The 16,153-nt window shown below is 41.6% G+C and overlaps 1 protein-coding gene across 4 annotated transcripts in view; it reads left to right on the top strand.

Annotated features, from left to right (window-relative positions):
* The first annotated feature begins 10,938 nt into the window (after positions 1-10,938).
* Positions 10,939-16,153, top strand: part of KLHL3 (kelch like family member 3) — a 45,585-nt gene continuing 40,370 nt past the window's right edge. The window contains exons 1-2 of one of the 4 annotated variants that reach the window (XM_033140159.1): positions 10,939-10,995; positions 12,589-12,799. In XM_033140159.1, coding sequence (XP_032996050.1) covers positions 10,947-10,995; positions 12,589-12,799 — 260 coding nt within the window. In that variant the 5' untranslated portion in view covers positions 10,939-10,946. Of the gene's footprint in view, positions 10,996-12,373; positions 12,800-16,153 lie in introns of those variants that run through there. The other 3 variants (XM_033140161.1, XM_033140157.1, XM_033140158.1) reach the window with 3 other exon arrangements.

Raw genomic sequence — 16,153 nt, 5'->3', positions numbered from 1 at the left:
TGATGCGGAGCTGCTTTCGAATTATTCTTGTTGGAGTCGCTCTGCTGCCTGTTTCACTTCTTTCCGAAGATGGACTGGGCCTCCTCACACACAACGATTTTGTGTTAGTCATTGATGGACTCTATTTTTTTATTGCTTGGACATTGGTCGTTTTTATACTAGGAATAAGATACCGTTTTGATTTTGGTTTATTTGGGGTTGGGCGGGAAAGGGGAATTAACTTTGTAAGGACTTGGATACCTAAACATTTTTTTCTACAAAATCTGCTCTGCTCCCGTGGCTGTAAAGGGGGAGGGGGGAGAGAAATGGTTTTTACATTTTTTTTTTTAAATAAATCATTGTGTTCATTGACCTTTACATGTCTTTTTTCCTAGGGTTCATTCCATACAGTTCAAGCAAAGGCTTTTTTAGTCGAACAAGTTATTTCTGCTCAGATTTCTACATGTGTTTCTAGTAAAGGTCTCAACTTTTTTGCTGCCCCACTAGATTGCATTTAATACTTAAGAGATATACACCCATTTTTGAAAAGCCCACGGGTGGATGTAGTCAGTTAAAATACTTTATTGTACATCCACTGTTTTGTAATTGGGCAGTTGTCTTGCTGACACAGTTAAGTCTGTTTTTTTGTACAGGTTGTTCTCCATCAACATATGTCGTTCTGACACATTTACAGCATGTGCTTTTTCATATAAGTGTTCAAATTTTCAGATTGCTCAGTTTCACATTGTGTTATTTATTGGCTTGCCTGTAAACTACCCATTATGGGGGAGGATGCTTTCTCTTCTGTTAAAAGTACTTTGTTTGCATAGTGAGGTCATTTCAACTGAATTCTGTCTTGTTCTTATTAAAGGAGCCAAGAATCTTATAGAGCACCACCTGCTGGCAGAATAGTTGACCATTGCTATAAGCTTTACTACAACAGACCAAAACTGTTCTCAAATCTATAGACACTTAGTCCTTTAAATTGCAAAGGTCACATCTGCATGCCAACAAAAATCCTGGACATTGGCTGAAAAGAAATACATCTGACATACCCATAAGTAAATTTCTTGATTAAATAATTAAATTGCCCAGTCTTCAAATTTTGTGCTAGGTGATTGATAAATGAGCCAGTAACCTAGGTGCCAGTTGTAAATCAAAATCTCTGTAGTCTGCTTGATGTATTTGTAGCCCTTTCACACAGTAGAATTGAAGTTTGTTGTTCTATTAGCAATGTTCTAGAGAGAAACTGCCTTCCTCAATAGAAATATAGACTAGTTATGGATTATTGCAAATAAAGAATTGAATTCTTCACATGCTTCAGTGAGTATGTATGAAATGGCTAAAATGTTCCTGTTTTTAAAATATTCAGACTTCAACCAATGTCTTATGGCCTTCTCTAACTACTTTGCATTTAAACTGCTGGCTCAAAACTTTTACATAGGACTTAGCTCCTGAAACAAGCTAGATGGTATTTGGTCAAAAAGCTTTCAGTCAGGCTTTTATAAAGATTTACTGCAAGGTTGAAGTAGTTATTTGTACTGTACTAGGCTTTTATGGTGGTTGAAGTAGATTTGCATTGATTATTGTCTTGGAGAAAGTTCATAGCTACTTATGCAGGTTGAAGACATCTGAAAGAACATGTTCCATTAGTTAATTGTAGTTTGCTCTAGAAGTACAACAGTTACATCAAGTGACTGTACAACAATAAACTGGCTTGACTTCATAACTTGGTTTAGATGCATAAAAACACCACAGGTCAATTGCTGATCAGTTATCGTGCATTAAGTTACCAACTTTTTAAAGCAGTGAGACATCAATTCTTAAATTTATTTGATAGCATGTAATGCTTTTCCTTCACAGAAAACACTAAGAATGCCTAATACCCACATTAGGTGGTTTGTGGCTTTGCAGCTCATGCACTTATAGCAGAAGAATATTTTTTTATCAATTACTACATGTTCTGTTTGCAGGTCTTTCACAGCAGTGTGTTCTATTTTCTTTATTTAATATAAAAACCTCAGTTCCTCTGAAAGGCTGTTAGAAACAGTTATGCTGTCTCAAAAAAATAGGCTAAGACACCTTAAAGCAAACAGGCTCCCCTTTTTCAAATATTAGATATGTTAAATTTTTTATTCTTCCTTACAAAGAAGATAAGAAAGCTCATGCAGATAGGACTGACCTCTGAGTGTTCAGACAAAATGCCTGAACAGCTTTTTTGTTTAGCTTCTGTCTGTAATTGTGGTGGTCTGATCTCTGCTTTTTAAAGGCTTAAAAAAAGTTGGCATACAAAACTATTAGTTATGGACTTAATATTAGGGAAATGCTGGAGATGCCAAGAATGAAAGGTGAGAACAATCGATGAGGAACTGGGAATGCCTTTTACAACACATAACATGCAGTGGGTGGCATTTTGGATCCCCTTTGCTGGTCATATTTTCAGTACTGTAGTTGGGTAGTAATGCTTGAGTATGCATGTCTAGAGGAATTAAACTACCTGATGCAATAATACAGCATCTGATAATCGCGAATATTGTGAACAGACTAAACAGGATGTGAATACGAAACTAGTGGTGACATCTCTGGTAGTGACTATATATGGTGCTAGTCCCTTTATGCTGCTATGTGTAATACCTTGGTCTAGTTTTTGGCACTAAAGCTTTATTGCTTATAAGCTGCAGCATGATTATGTATATTCCTCATAAAAGGAAAATGCTGGTGGTGTACCACTGTTTGTTAACAGTTATAAAATGGGTGCATGCGCCATAAAGTTTTCTTTAGCTGCCATTGCATACTTTCAAGTGATCTGCTTGTAAGAGAGTGTGCCATATGTTGTAAACAGTAGAAGCTGAAGGCCGAAAGTGCTTGATGCAAAAAAGAGGCCACTTTCAATTACAGTAGGTTGACTACCAGCACTTCTGAGTCCTGAAACGAAAGCATTCCTGTATATGGAGAAATGTACAAACGATCCAATACTTCACAGTTCAATTACTGTTCTGTTAAGACCAGTGTATCTTATGTGCCCCCCCCCCCCACGTTCAACTGAGTTTCCCAAAAACAGGCAGTTTTCTTGGCCAGAGTTTAAGAACAGAAGCTGTGTGCCAAGCTTCCAATACATGTAATGTAGGTCTAGGTCTAATTAAAATCAAGTGCAGTATGTTAACAATCTTGGGCCAATTTCTAACTGCGCCTAAATTCTATAGTTTTTTTACATCATGCCAGATACGGTGTATACATTGGATGAAAGAAGCAACTATAGTACTCTGATCCCACCCCATTGCAGATAACCGATACCTTACATAAGAGTACAGTATTGGAGACCAATATTCTGGTATGGTTCCTAACAGGATTAATAATGGTAGTGGTTTACCTTAATCTGTGTTTTATATATGGGATCACAAAATTGGAAACCTTGTTTTAATGTTCATTGAGATGCACAATTTAAAGATAAGAGTGTGGGGTTCACTGAAATGAGAGGCTGGAGGCTTAGTTGCTCATGAGTTTGAACAGTCGGTCTAATGAGTGATTAACTTGGTGAAGTGGAATAAATTTCAGCCCTGTGCTTTTATTTTAGCCTCATAACTCACTGCTTACTATCTGGTCATTAGAATAATCATTGTGTCTAGAGATGCTTTCTCTCCCCCTTCATATATCAGTTGTATATGAAAGGAAATGAACACAGGCAAAATTAAGCTTGATGTGGATATGTTGGCTTGAAACAACTTGTGCGCTTAAATTCTACAATTTAGTTTCTACAACATTTTAAAACTTTTTGATATTTGGTGTTCTTTGTGCATTGTCTGTCTTCACCACTCTGGCTGCTTCACAAGTTTGGCAGACTGTTTCTCCATAGATCCTCTTGTGTTTTCTTTGGATTAGATCTAGCTCTAAAGTCTCCGTTTTGTCTCTTACATGTTTACATGAATGGACGAGGGACCTTGAAACCCCCACCCCCCAGCTTTCTTGGGATAGATATGCTGAAAAGCTCTCTGTCAACAATGCAGATTGTGACACATTTCATGCAAGATGCTGTAATCCCATACGTCTTGTCATGCTACCCTGAAGGAAGGTATGGTTTTTAGTTCAGAAATTGAAATTTTATTAAGCAGGTGTATTAGAAATAATTCATACACCATACATCTAAATAAGCTGTGAGATTAAACTTTGAAGTTCAACATACTATTTATCACATATGGTTAACGGTGCCTCTTTGAGTATTCACATTTTATGTTATAACATTAACGACAATTTGGGATGGTGTTCACATGTAGTGTGTTTATAAAGCAAATGAGAGGAATGCTTTATAACTAAGCTTGTTCCCAGTGTTTGATATAAATAACTGAGTTTTTTAAAACCTAAACTTAATGGTGATTTACACATGCATGTTCATTACTTAGTTATTTGCATTGGTGAATGAGCCATGAGATCAAATATCAGATGTTAAGCTGAGAGATACTAAGTTACTTAAGGTCACCCAGGGAGTATCATCAGCAATGGTGGACTTGAATTGACTGTTTCCACAACCAACTAATCTTTTTAATGCACTGTCTCATAGACCTTACCAAATTTAACGTTCCTAACTGCTGAAAATGCTAAAGAATTACTTGGGATTAATTATAATTGGTCTGTGCTCAGTTGTGTGGTGCTTATTCATACAAGTAATTGCCTGGAAAAGCATCTGGTTTGCTATCAGTTTTAATAATTTCTGAGGGCATAGATCTGCAGGGTAAAGGTGAGTTCTAGTCGGAGTTCATTTAAAAGAAGCAAACATATGGGCCCAAGAGACCTCTCATGAAAGTCAGCTTTGCATAAGCTTATCCAAAAATTACCTGTGAAAACACAACCATACCTGCACTGCTGTGCAGCATAAAACAATCCTTACCCAATGAGCAACCAGGGGAACAACTGGTCTGATCTGGCGCTACTCATACTTAGTTCAAATAATCCTATAGAATAATATTTGATCTTTAACCTCTTCTGTAATTTGGGCTATGCAGGAATGCTGGAAAATTATAACTTTTCAACACCTACAAGTATTCATAAAGCAGTTCCACATAAAAATAGGTCAATAGATTACTGAACTCTACAACATACAAGAATTATAGATCTGTTTATATTTTGTCCAGCTCCTAAATGGCTGTTACATAGATGTGAATATTTGCTGCACTAGGGTGTAGTGATTGATTTTCAAAATACAAATATGTCACAAAGAAATGTTGACCCATAGACTTCAGTCATATAAATAAGATAGCTGAGAGGTCAGATTCTGACCCAAAGCAGCCTCTGGCTGCCTATGACCAACTGCTGCTGCTGCTTCAGAACGAATGACAATTTTATAATGTCTGAAAAAGAATGTGTAGAAATACGTGAAGTCTATATTGACCAACTTGGAGAGTGCATACATGAATTAAAACCTCTAGGAATTGTAGGAGTTGGAAAGGGACCCAGAGGGTTATCTACCGGTACTCCATGTTGTAAATCAGTTTCTTTTTCAACTTAGTACAGTACTGTATCTCTTTAAAATAGCCAGCTTTACAATGCAATCGTGTGTCTTTACTCAGAAAATAAAGTGTCTGTTCAGCGCAGTCCAAAATGTGTGTAGTTCTGTAACCTAGGGCTACATTTTTTTCTAGAGTCAGTAGAAAAAGGTAGTTGTAAAAAGTCCACACATAATCTAGATCTGTTGCATGTTTTTTTTGCCTCTAAAAAGCACTTCTTGAGACAATGTTTCATTTTTCAACTAAAAAGTCAGTGTGGCTGATCCTATTCGGTATCGCTTTTGAAAACACATGTAGGCAGTCCTGGCAATGGGGGTGTATCCACTACTGCCCAATGACACAGATGGGTGTATACCAAGATCACAATCACCACTTCCTCCTCCATTCACTAAGGGAATGTGCAAGGAGGAAAAGTTGTGAAAAACCTACTTATTTACTTATTAAATCCATTAGTTGCTTTATCTTGCCCAAGGGCAACCTAATGGGACTTAAGGTAAAGGTAAAGGGACCCCTGACCATTAGGTCCAGTAGCGGACGACTCTGGGGTCACACTCTCATCTCACTCTATAGGCCGAGGGAGCCAGCGTACAGCTTCCGGGTCATGTGGCCAGCATGACTAAGCCGCTTCTGGCGAACCAGAGCAGTGCACGGAAACGCCGTTTTACCTTCCCGCCAGAGCGGTACCTATTTATCTATTTGCACTTCGACATGCTTTTGAATGCTAGGTTGGCAGGAGCTGGGATCCGAGCAACGGGAGCTCATCCCGTTGTGGGGATTCAAACCGCTGACCTTCTGATCAGCAAGCCCTAGGCTCTGTGGTTAACTCACAGCGCCACCCGCGTCCCAGCGCTTACCCAGTTTGACTTACAAACAAACAAAAACAAAGTCCCACATAAATAAGGTCAAGGGAAAAAAACAATATGTACGTTAAAACATGTCACCACAACCACCCATAACCTTACCAAGGAGAAGGTTTTCAAATGTGTAACAAATACAGTGGTACCTCGGGTTACAGATGCTTCAGGTTACAGACTCCGCTAACCCAGAAATAGTACCTCGGGTTAAGAACTTTGCTTCAGGATGAGAACAGAAATCGCACGGTGGCAGCAGCGGGAGGCCCCTTTAGCTAAAGTGGTACCTCAGGTTAAGAACGGACCTCCACAACGAATTAAGTTCTTAACCCGAGGTACCACTGTAACCACACCCATCCTTGTGGTCAGCAGGATCTAGAATCAACGCAGCATATGAGGACAAACATGAACAATTTCAGGTTGAGAGAAACTATATTTTTTGTGCTGCAAGTGTATTAGCGCGCTAGCAGCCTTAGAATTAGTCCTCAGAATGCTAGGTTTGTATGAATGATTTCAAGAGAGAAATCAAGTGGCTGAATAATGTAAGCAATAAATACCAGTACCAATTTTCTTTCTACTTCAGCTTACTCTACCTAAATCTCAATCCTTGGCACTAGTGTGATAATACTGAGCATTCATTTGCTGGCACAGCAAATCTGATGATTTGGATTGCTAGTGATTCTAACACACAGTGTCAGAGCTAGGATTACAGAGGTTCCAGAAAAAGATCAGTCTCCATGTGAATTAATTTATGAAAGCTAAGAGGTCCTTTATACTGTCTTGATTAGGGTTGCTAGGGTAAGATTTTTGAGAGGGTCCTATACTATTGATGCTGCTGCCCTTCGCTTAAAAACGATCTAACTTTCTCTCTCTTGATCTTTAGGGGAGAGTGCCTGCACTTAATGTGGCGAAAAACGACAGAGCCCACAAACCAAAAGGAGGTAGCTGCAGGCTGAGTGTGTACTGAGTTCTTAAGTACAAAACTTTTTTATAACACCCTTGCCCACCCCCACCCCTCAATAGCCCCATGAAACTGAGCATGTTCTCAGTGGGTATGGAATACTGATGGGGGGAGCACCTGGAAAACCAGATGGCGGGGGAAATGGAATGGAGCGGTTGGAGGAGAAACACTGCTTTCTGCTGCAAATCAGGTTACCTGTTTTAAAATGCTCCAGGGCTAGAAGTCAAAGCTGGTCAGAAAAGTCAATAGAGATACATAGGATTTTAATTTAGCTGGGATTGGGCACCAGCATGTCTATCCAACCTTACCTCCCTCCGAAAAAACCTACCCCAAAGTATCTTGAACTTAGTTCTTAATTAGTGTGAAAACACACACACACACACACACAGAGAGAGAGAGAGAGAGAGAGAGAGAGAGAGAGAGATTCCAAAGCAAATGCAACTCCTTGTGCATTTTGCAGGTTGGAAGAGGCTGTGTCTGGGGGAAGAGGTTCACACAGCCCTGCAGGGTAGTTCATACTGAATACATTCAGGTTGCAATGTTACTCAATGATTTTATCTTCAAAGCGCAGGTTTGGCTAAGGGCAATATAAAACTGCAGTGTAGTTTGCTGCTGTGCCTTATTCCTAAGAGTAGTTTACAGCGTCCATGGCACTGCAGTCCCCTGTTAATGTTGCAGACTAGTTGTGAAGTGGGTTTGGATTCCCACACAAAAACCCTCCATGCTTGAGTTGCAGTCAAGGTCAGACTTTCTCCCAGGCCAAATCAAGCACTGAATTGCATTTAAAACCCTCATGCTCCATTGATTTTGGTGCAGAATGGTTTCCCTTTTAAATGCTCAAAAACAGTTTCTGCACATGGTTAAAGACCCAAGCCAGATCAGTTACTCAGTCTTTGATGCGGCTTCTATTTTTCAACCCCTTCAGCTACAGGTAACAAACTTCAGGGATATTGTGGAACATTTTGTTGCAAGGCCTTGTAGAAATAGTGACTCTTGTGTGTCACTCCTTGTGTGTCCAAAACTACACTAGCCATGCACAAGAAGGAGGTATCGACAGGACAGGCTACAAGAACCCTAAGGTTTGCAGAAGTGTGAATAATTGTTAAGGGTAAAATTCATTAAGGTGGCGAACCCCACCCCCCAAAAAAACAGCTTTCCAAGCCCTGAGCTTGCCAACTGTTGGAGGGAAATTGGAGAAGTTGGGAGGGAAACTATTATGGACTCTTTCAAATGAGGACATGGTTGGCTAGAATCCAAAACAGGAGCACACTGTGGCTTCAACATATGGAAATAGATGTATGGCAGAGTGTTTTTCCATCTATCTAGGACTGCAGTGATGGGAGAAAGGGTACTTGTAGCTTTTTAGGCCCAGAGCTGCAGTTGGCAATACTGGAGTTATGTAGGTAGGACTCATAAATAATCTCTCACACCCTTATACTATGGAAGCTTTCAGTTAACATTTAGGTCTGCCTCTCCTTGTAAGTTCTCCAAGGCATTAAGCATACTATCCATGGTTTTTTTTTAAAAAAAATGTTTTTTATTAGTTTTTCATAAAAAAACATGAGAATGCAGGCCTCCTCAGTAAACAGTTTCTCCTACCTACCCATCTCTCACAGAGTTTTATGGGAAAACATTATTCCAAAGTTTCAAATGTGAGTCTGATGGATGCCACTGCACTTTATGTTCCATCAGGTATGTGCTGAAAGGGTCATTTTATCCATGCTGAAATCAACCTCAATACAGTAACACTTCTATGCGGCTGTGATTAATTTGAACATAGAGAATTTATGGAGTGCCCTTATGTCTCGTAGGACAAGGAGGAATTAATAAGAGCCTAGAGTCCTTGCTCAACAGCCATCATCCACACCTCATATTTTGAGGAGTTTAATAGTTTCCAAAATTTGGTTCCTTTTCTACCCTGCTTAATTGTACAGTGGTACCTCTGGTTGTTTTTGTCCATGGAGTTTTCTTGGCAGGGATACTGGAGTGGCTTGCCGGTTCCTGCTCCAGGTGGATCATGTTTAGTCAAAACTCTCCACTATGACCTGTCCGTTTTGGGTGGCCCTGCACAGCATAGCTCATAGCTTCTTTGAATTATTCAAGCCCCTTCGCCACAACAAGGCAGTACTTTGGCCACCTCATGAGAAGAGAAGACTCCCTGGAAAAGACCCTGGTGTTGGGAAAGATTGAGGGCACAAGGAGAAGGGGACGACAGAGGACGAGATGGTTGGGCAGTGTTCTCGAAGCTACCAACATGAGTCTGACCAAACTGCGGGAGGCAGTAGAAGACAGGAGTGCCTGGTGTGCTCTGGTCATAGAATCATAGAGTTGGAAGATACCATAAGGGCCATCCAGTCCAACCCCCTGCCAAGCAGGAAACACATGGTCCATGGGGTCATGAAGAGTCAGACACGACTAAACGACTAAACAACAGCAACACCTCTGGTTACGAACTTAATTCGTTCCCGGAGGTCCGTTCTTAACCTGAAACCATTCTTAACCTGAGGTACCACTTTAGCTAATGGGGCCTCCCGGTACCGCTGCGCCGCCACCACACGATTTCTGTTCTCATCCTGAGGTAAAGTTCTTAACCCAAGATACTACTTCCGGGTTAGCGGAGTCTGTAACCCGAGGTGTTTGTAACCCGAGGTACCATTGTACAGTCAATGTCTCCCTGCTGTCCTTCTCCCCACCTTGGAGAACTCATGTGTATTTAATTGTGTGCTATCACTATTTCTGTTTAACACAATGTTTTGCTTGTTGAATTCTTGTCCATAAAGGGGGGGGGGAGAATCCATTGGAAAGAAAGATCTCCTTAGGAGTATTTTTTAAACTAAACAGGGGAGATTATAAGGAAGTTCCACTCGTCCTCTCAAACAGCTTTCCAAGTTACTTTGCCAGCTTAAAACATTGACCCTAAAAATATTAACTAGAAATTTCAATGGGGGCATCTAAATAAGTACATTTAGAATTATAGCAGCGCTGATAGGGAAGGGCAGTGCATGGGAATTCTAGCAAAAACAACTTCCACTAGTTCAGCTTTGAAGGGAGTCTGGGAGTAGACAAAGGATACTTTAATACCTTGCTGAAATGCTTTGCCCAATACGTATTTGGGCGTGACCTGTTTTGTCACCCGCAAGTTCTATAAATGAATGGTAAGACTGTAGTCCGTTTGCCCTTGGTTTCTAACAGGTGTGGTGGAGAGACCAAGATACAAGCAGCATGTAGTATCAATAGTAAATGCTTAAATAAACATTATTTCTGCACACTGTAGCACATTATGGCTGGAATGCAACATGGACAAAAATTAAATTGCTGAATGGTTTCAGGCGGACAGCAATAAAGTGGACAAACTGCAGGAAAAGCACACCTAGAAAAAAAAGCCTGTTGTGGGCAAGAGAAAGGACTCATAACATGTAAGTTTGCAGGGAAGCAATATATCTGTATTCTGTTGACAAAAGATGTACCTTGACCGCTAATAGAAATTAACCATTTTTCATATGGTAAACAGGCTGTGAAACTGCAACCTGGTTAAGATCACTTAGTTAATAAGGGTTATAACCAACGATTCAGAAGCTCACTCTTACCCACTAGTTAGTCTTGGCAAACCAACAGTGTTCCTCTGACATGTTCTGTTTTCTCTTTGTAGGAGTGGAAATGTATAGGACAGATGAAAGAACAGGCTGTTTGTTCCTTCAGCAGACAGGTATTTGTTCAAATATTTTAGAAAGCTGCTTACATTTGCATGTTTATGTGTGACAATATATAAAATCTACTGCAAAGACAGAGCTGTGTAGTTGTTTGGTTAATATATAATGGGTTATGAAATTTTTGATTTTGATTGAATAGTTCTTTTCGAAGTCATGGGGGCATATTACACCGATCCTGGCTGGACTGCACCGGCTTCCAATAAGTTTCTGGGTCCAATTCAAAGTGATGTTTTTCACCTATAAAGCCTCAAACGGCTCAGTACCACAATACTTCAAGGACCGCCTCACCCCACATAAATCAATCCAGATGCTGTGATAATCATGTGAGGTCCTTCTTTGTGTGCCTCCTCCATGAAGGCCTGGAGGGCAGCAAAACAAGAGCAGGCCTTTTCTGCGGTGGCTCCCCATTTGTGGAATGCTCCCCCAGGGAGTCTTGCCTGGCTCCTTCATTACATACTTTAGGCACCAGGTGAAAATGTTCCTCTTCAACCAGGCCTTCGGCTGGTTAACATTCTATGGCCTTTTAAATGTGTTCATCGGAGGTGTGGTTGTTATTGCTTGTGTTTGATTACGTATTTTGTGTTCTCATGTTGTATTTTTATGTTTTGAACCACCCTGTGATCTTCAGATGAAGGGCAGTATACAAATTCAATAATAATGATGATTATTAGATTATTTATAAATAAACAGAAACAGAACTATTCAGTAAGATGGAAAACAGGCCAACTAGTGAAGGTAAGAACACATTTGCAACGGGAATCTGCAGGCTTGATCCCCGTTGCAGTGATTACAAGAAAAGTTGTAACTCAGCAGGTGTGTTTGAGCTTTGTATGGCATTTAAGGGTGAGTCAAATCCCATTGGGAACTTGGTCACCTGCATGCTCCAAGTTCTGTGGGGAATGCTTTTTAGTTTAGGAATACAGCCTAGATTTCCCAGGATGTTTTTCTGTGGCTGAAAGAGGAGAGCCTAGCCAGTGGTTCAGATGAGGAAAGGGTGGGCAGTTGCCTTGCATTCTAATACTTGCATCAATTTGCCCTTCCCACTCTGAAATACTTTTTAATTCTAGGGTTGGTGTCATTGGATGTTAGTATTTCCTCTTTTCACCGGCTTTTACCTATGTGTTAAGTAGGTGGCTCCCTGTGCCGGGGGACTTTAGAACAGGACGGGATCAAAATCCAGATAGGTAAGTGATGCAATGCACATGCATCCTGTAGAAAAAGAGAGAGAGAGAGAAGGGAACCAAAAAAAGTGTCAGTTCTGGGAGCAGGGTGAATTACCAGATCAGGCGAAAAAGCACGTGATTTCTCTTGGTCTGCTGCATTTGCCAAGTGTGTGTGTTTAAAATAAAAAAGGCCTCGAGGATGCACTGTGCAAATGCAACATCTGGGGCGGTGCAAATGCACCTATGCCCACAGCTGCTGTTGCCAGGAGACTAGTAGAGTAGCAAGCTTGGAGCGGGAGGAGGCGAGGCAGAAGGGAGTGGGCTGTCGAGGCTGGAGCAAGAGCAGCAGCAGCGGGGAGCTCTGGGTAGGGAGTGTTCTGTTTGCTGCTGCAACGCTAAGCTCTGCTGCTGCTGCTGCTGTTTTAGGAGCGAGAGGAAGCAGCTCCGCGGAGGGAAGGAGGGGAGCCGACTGTAGCCATGCTGAATCACAGGCGCTGACTGATTCGCCCAGCTCGCTGCGCCCCGATCAAGGAGGACAACGGTGGGAGACGCGGCGGCAGCGTTGCCCGAGGCCAGGAGACGAGGGTGCATGCAGAGTTCAAGCTCCACTCCGGCTGCGCACAATGGACGACGAGAGGTTTGTGCGGGTCGGAGGGGAGGGAATTAAGTGTGTGTTTGTCCGCGACTGGAAGAGTGCAGGCGCCTTTGTGTTTCCGTAGGGAAGGGGTGGCAGGGCTTGCAGAGCTTTCCGGTGGGCCGATCGATCCCCATGGGAGCACAGCCCTGCCGGATCCATTTAGCATCACTCCCAAAGTTAGCTGCTGCAATAACCTTCCGCGTGGCGCGGTTCATTTGCGTGCGTTTGTTTGTCGTGGCCCAAAGGATCGTCACTCCTCCTCCTCGCTGGCAGGCTGTCTTATTATTTGTATTTTGGAGATGTGTGATGTTTGCACAGTGCGAGCTCTCTCCTTCCCCTCCCCTCCCCACCTCGGACTCATTCATCGCGGAATCCTTCATCACTTTTCCAGATTCTCTCTCCGTACTCTACTTCCTGCCTCCGATGGCCCTGGTTTGAAATTCTCTCTCTCTTCCTCCCTCCGTCCCTGCCTCCCTCCTTCCGCTTCTTTTCGGCGTGTTTTTCAGACTTGAAAATCGCTTTGCAAGCGACTGACCTGGGGCGCCCTGTGGTTGTGCAGTTTTAAGAGTCTTTGCTACTTGAAGGAGGCAATCGTCGTTTTGAGAGCAACCATTCCTCCTCGATCGGACCAGGCTTTTAACTTTGCGTTTTGAGTTTAATAACCACAAAGAAAGGTGGTAATTCTCATGGAAATACATATCTGCTTGATAGAACTATATATCTGCTTCGTTTGCACAATAGAATACAACTATGTAATTAAGTCTGACTTGTGAACAGCAGGCAGTAGCCCAGCCACACGTTAAGAATGCAGGAGCAGTGATTAAATTCAGGTCTGCTGGCTCTACTATGAACTCTGCTTTCCCTTTTAATTTATCCCCCCCCCCCCTTTTCAGCTGTTCTGGAATTCACTTTCTAATCCGCAAATACATGCCCGCTTCATTCCTTGGCACAGCAATTACATAGGTGAAAGGCTAACTTGTTTGGATTTAATAAAACTTTTTATAAAAAAAAACTACAGGAAGTGTGCTTATGGGAGCCCAAACAGTTGCTATGGAAACATTAGAATTTTTAGTAAAGTAACACAGGGTTGATTCACACAATCTGGTCTCCTGTTGTGGCATGTTAGTAACTATTGCTTGCTGCAATTTTTTTTGTCACAGTTGCTGATTTGACTTATTTTGGGGTGTGAGGTTGTGTGTGTGTGTGTGGGGGGGGGGGACTTTTGACATGTGCAGACATTCTAGATAATGGCTCTGTGTGATCCACCTGTGGTTCCCTGATATGCAGGATGTCGTCGTGATCGGACCATCACTGTGGTTGATCAACACAGTGATTGATCTTGTGATGTGATTCTGGTCACATGATAGACTTCCTCTCCATAAAGAAATGTAAGTTACGGTTAATTATATAAGGAAAGGCATGCAAAGTGAACCGGCGTTTACAGTTTGGTAGTAACTGCCAAAAACGATACTGAGCACGCTTTCCTCGCTTTTGGTTGCTTATTTCAGATCTTTTAAATCTTAACCAGTCTGGCAGTATTTTAGACACTTAAACCAACATGAATGTAGAACATTTACAGATCCATTGTGGAGATAATGCCTATGTCTCCTTCTAAAGCAGAGACAAAACCAGTACCACCAGTGACCTGTAACATAGCACACGAAAAGGCAAACAATAATAGGTACAGTACACATAATAGAAGGGCCTTGTCTTGTATTGTTCATTTACAATATCCGTGATGCTTAACTAAGATTATAAAACATAATACTTGGAACACGGGGAGAGGGTGTAGCAGTGTTTTCCACTTTACAAAATAGAAATGTGTTTTTCCTGCATTGTGACGGGATTTGAACTGCGTGAAACAATTATTGAAAGAATAGTTTTGCTTTCTTGGAAAAACAGGATGTGCAGAGCACTTCCTCTGCACACTGTGAAGTGGATGCCTTCAGAAAAGGGAAAAAGTTGAGGCTCTGCTGCATATGGAAGCAGTAGAAACATGAGATGCAGTTCCTTCCCATAGTATGACTTAACTTTTTGCTGCTATCGGTTTGTGATGGAATGCTGCTTCAGATACTTCTTTCTAATGATTGAGATACAATGCCCCATTGAAATCAGTGAGACATCCCACTTTGATATGCCCAGAGTTGTGTCAGAGCTTTTTCCTTATGGTGTATTTTCATTGAGCTGCAGTATATGTCCAAATAACTGCACCCACATGTGTTACTATGTTCATGTAGACATTTTCTATTCACTGTTGTCCTTTAGCCTCATGGAGTGTCTGTGCATTATTTGGAAGACCTGTGTGAATAAGCTCAGATGTGGTTTCAGTACAGTCATATCTTGGAAGTCAAACGGAATCCTTTCCGGAAGTCTGTTTGACTTCCAAAAATTTTCAGAAACGAAAGCGCGGCTTCTGATTGGCTGCAGGAAGCTCCTGAAGCCAATCGGAAGCCCCATCGGACGTTCGGGTTCCAAAGACAGTTCGCAAACCAGAAAAGTCACTTCTGGGTTTGTGGCATTCGGGAGCCCAAATGTCCCGAGTACCAAGGTGTTCGGGATACAAGGTACAACTGTATTCACCTATATTTCTGTACTGTAACCCACCTTCCCCCCGGAAAAGTATAATGTTTTGTTACTGAGTGGTATCTAAATAAATCCCATGTCATTGTGGGAATGTATCATGAGGAAGCACTTTGCTCTGTTTGATACCCAGTGTTTGGGGAGGAATAAGTGAACATTGTCAGGCTTGCAAGATGGTCTGTCTCTTTCCTTCAGAGCTCATTTTCCTGGCATTGCTAAAGATTTGATTTGTGTTGAGATCCATCCAGTGCCTATTGCAAAAACGTATCGGCAAAACCTTTTATTCTACCCACAGTGTACTGGTCTCTTATCCTTGGTGTCAATACACATTTATGGTATATCTGCACATCTCTCCAATAATTGCAGAGAGAGGGAGAGAAGGGGCTTTCAACTGTGGACTTACTGTACACTATCAGTTGCTCAGCCTCATTCCCTGTGCACTGGTTATCTTGATGTACACCCTTGCTCCTAGATTCTTTGAGAGTTTGGAATCTGAGGACTTTGCCCATTTGTTCATGATGAGAGAAATTTGTGAGAAGGAAGCAGCTTCGTTATAAACTGTATATGGGGTTTCAGAATGAGAGACGACCACATTTAATAGACTAAGTTGCAGGCAGCTGTCACAGTAGAGCCATGAGCTGTTTCATGGGGCCATAGCTGGGGTAGCTGTGGATATATTATTAAAGGTAGCTGTTCAGCAGTCTTCATAGAAATATGTATCCCCTTGGTTTGCATAAGAAGTTATAATAGAATACAGCTATGCATATAAAATTA

Source organism: Lacerta agilis, chromosome 2 (assembly GCF_009819535.1).
Source record: "Lacerta agilis isolate rLacAgi1 chromosome 2, rLacAgi1.pri, whole genome shotgun sequence".
NCBI classification, from domain to species: domain Eukaryota; kingdom Metazoa; phylum Chordata; class Lepidosauria; order Squamata; family Lacertidae; genus Lacerta; species Lacerta agilis.
The sequence above is the reverse complement of the archived record's forward strand: the minus strand, read 5'-3'. Positions and strand labels throughout refer to the sequence as shown.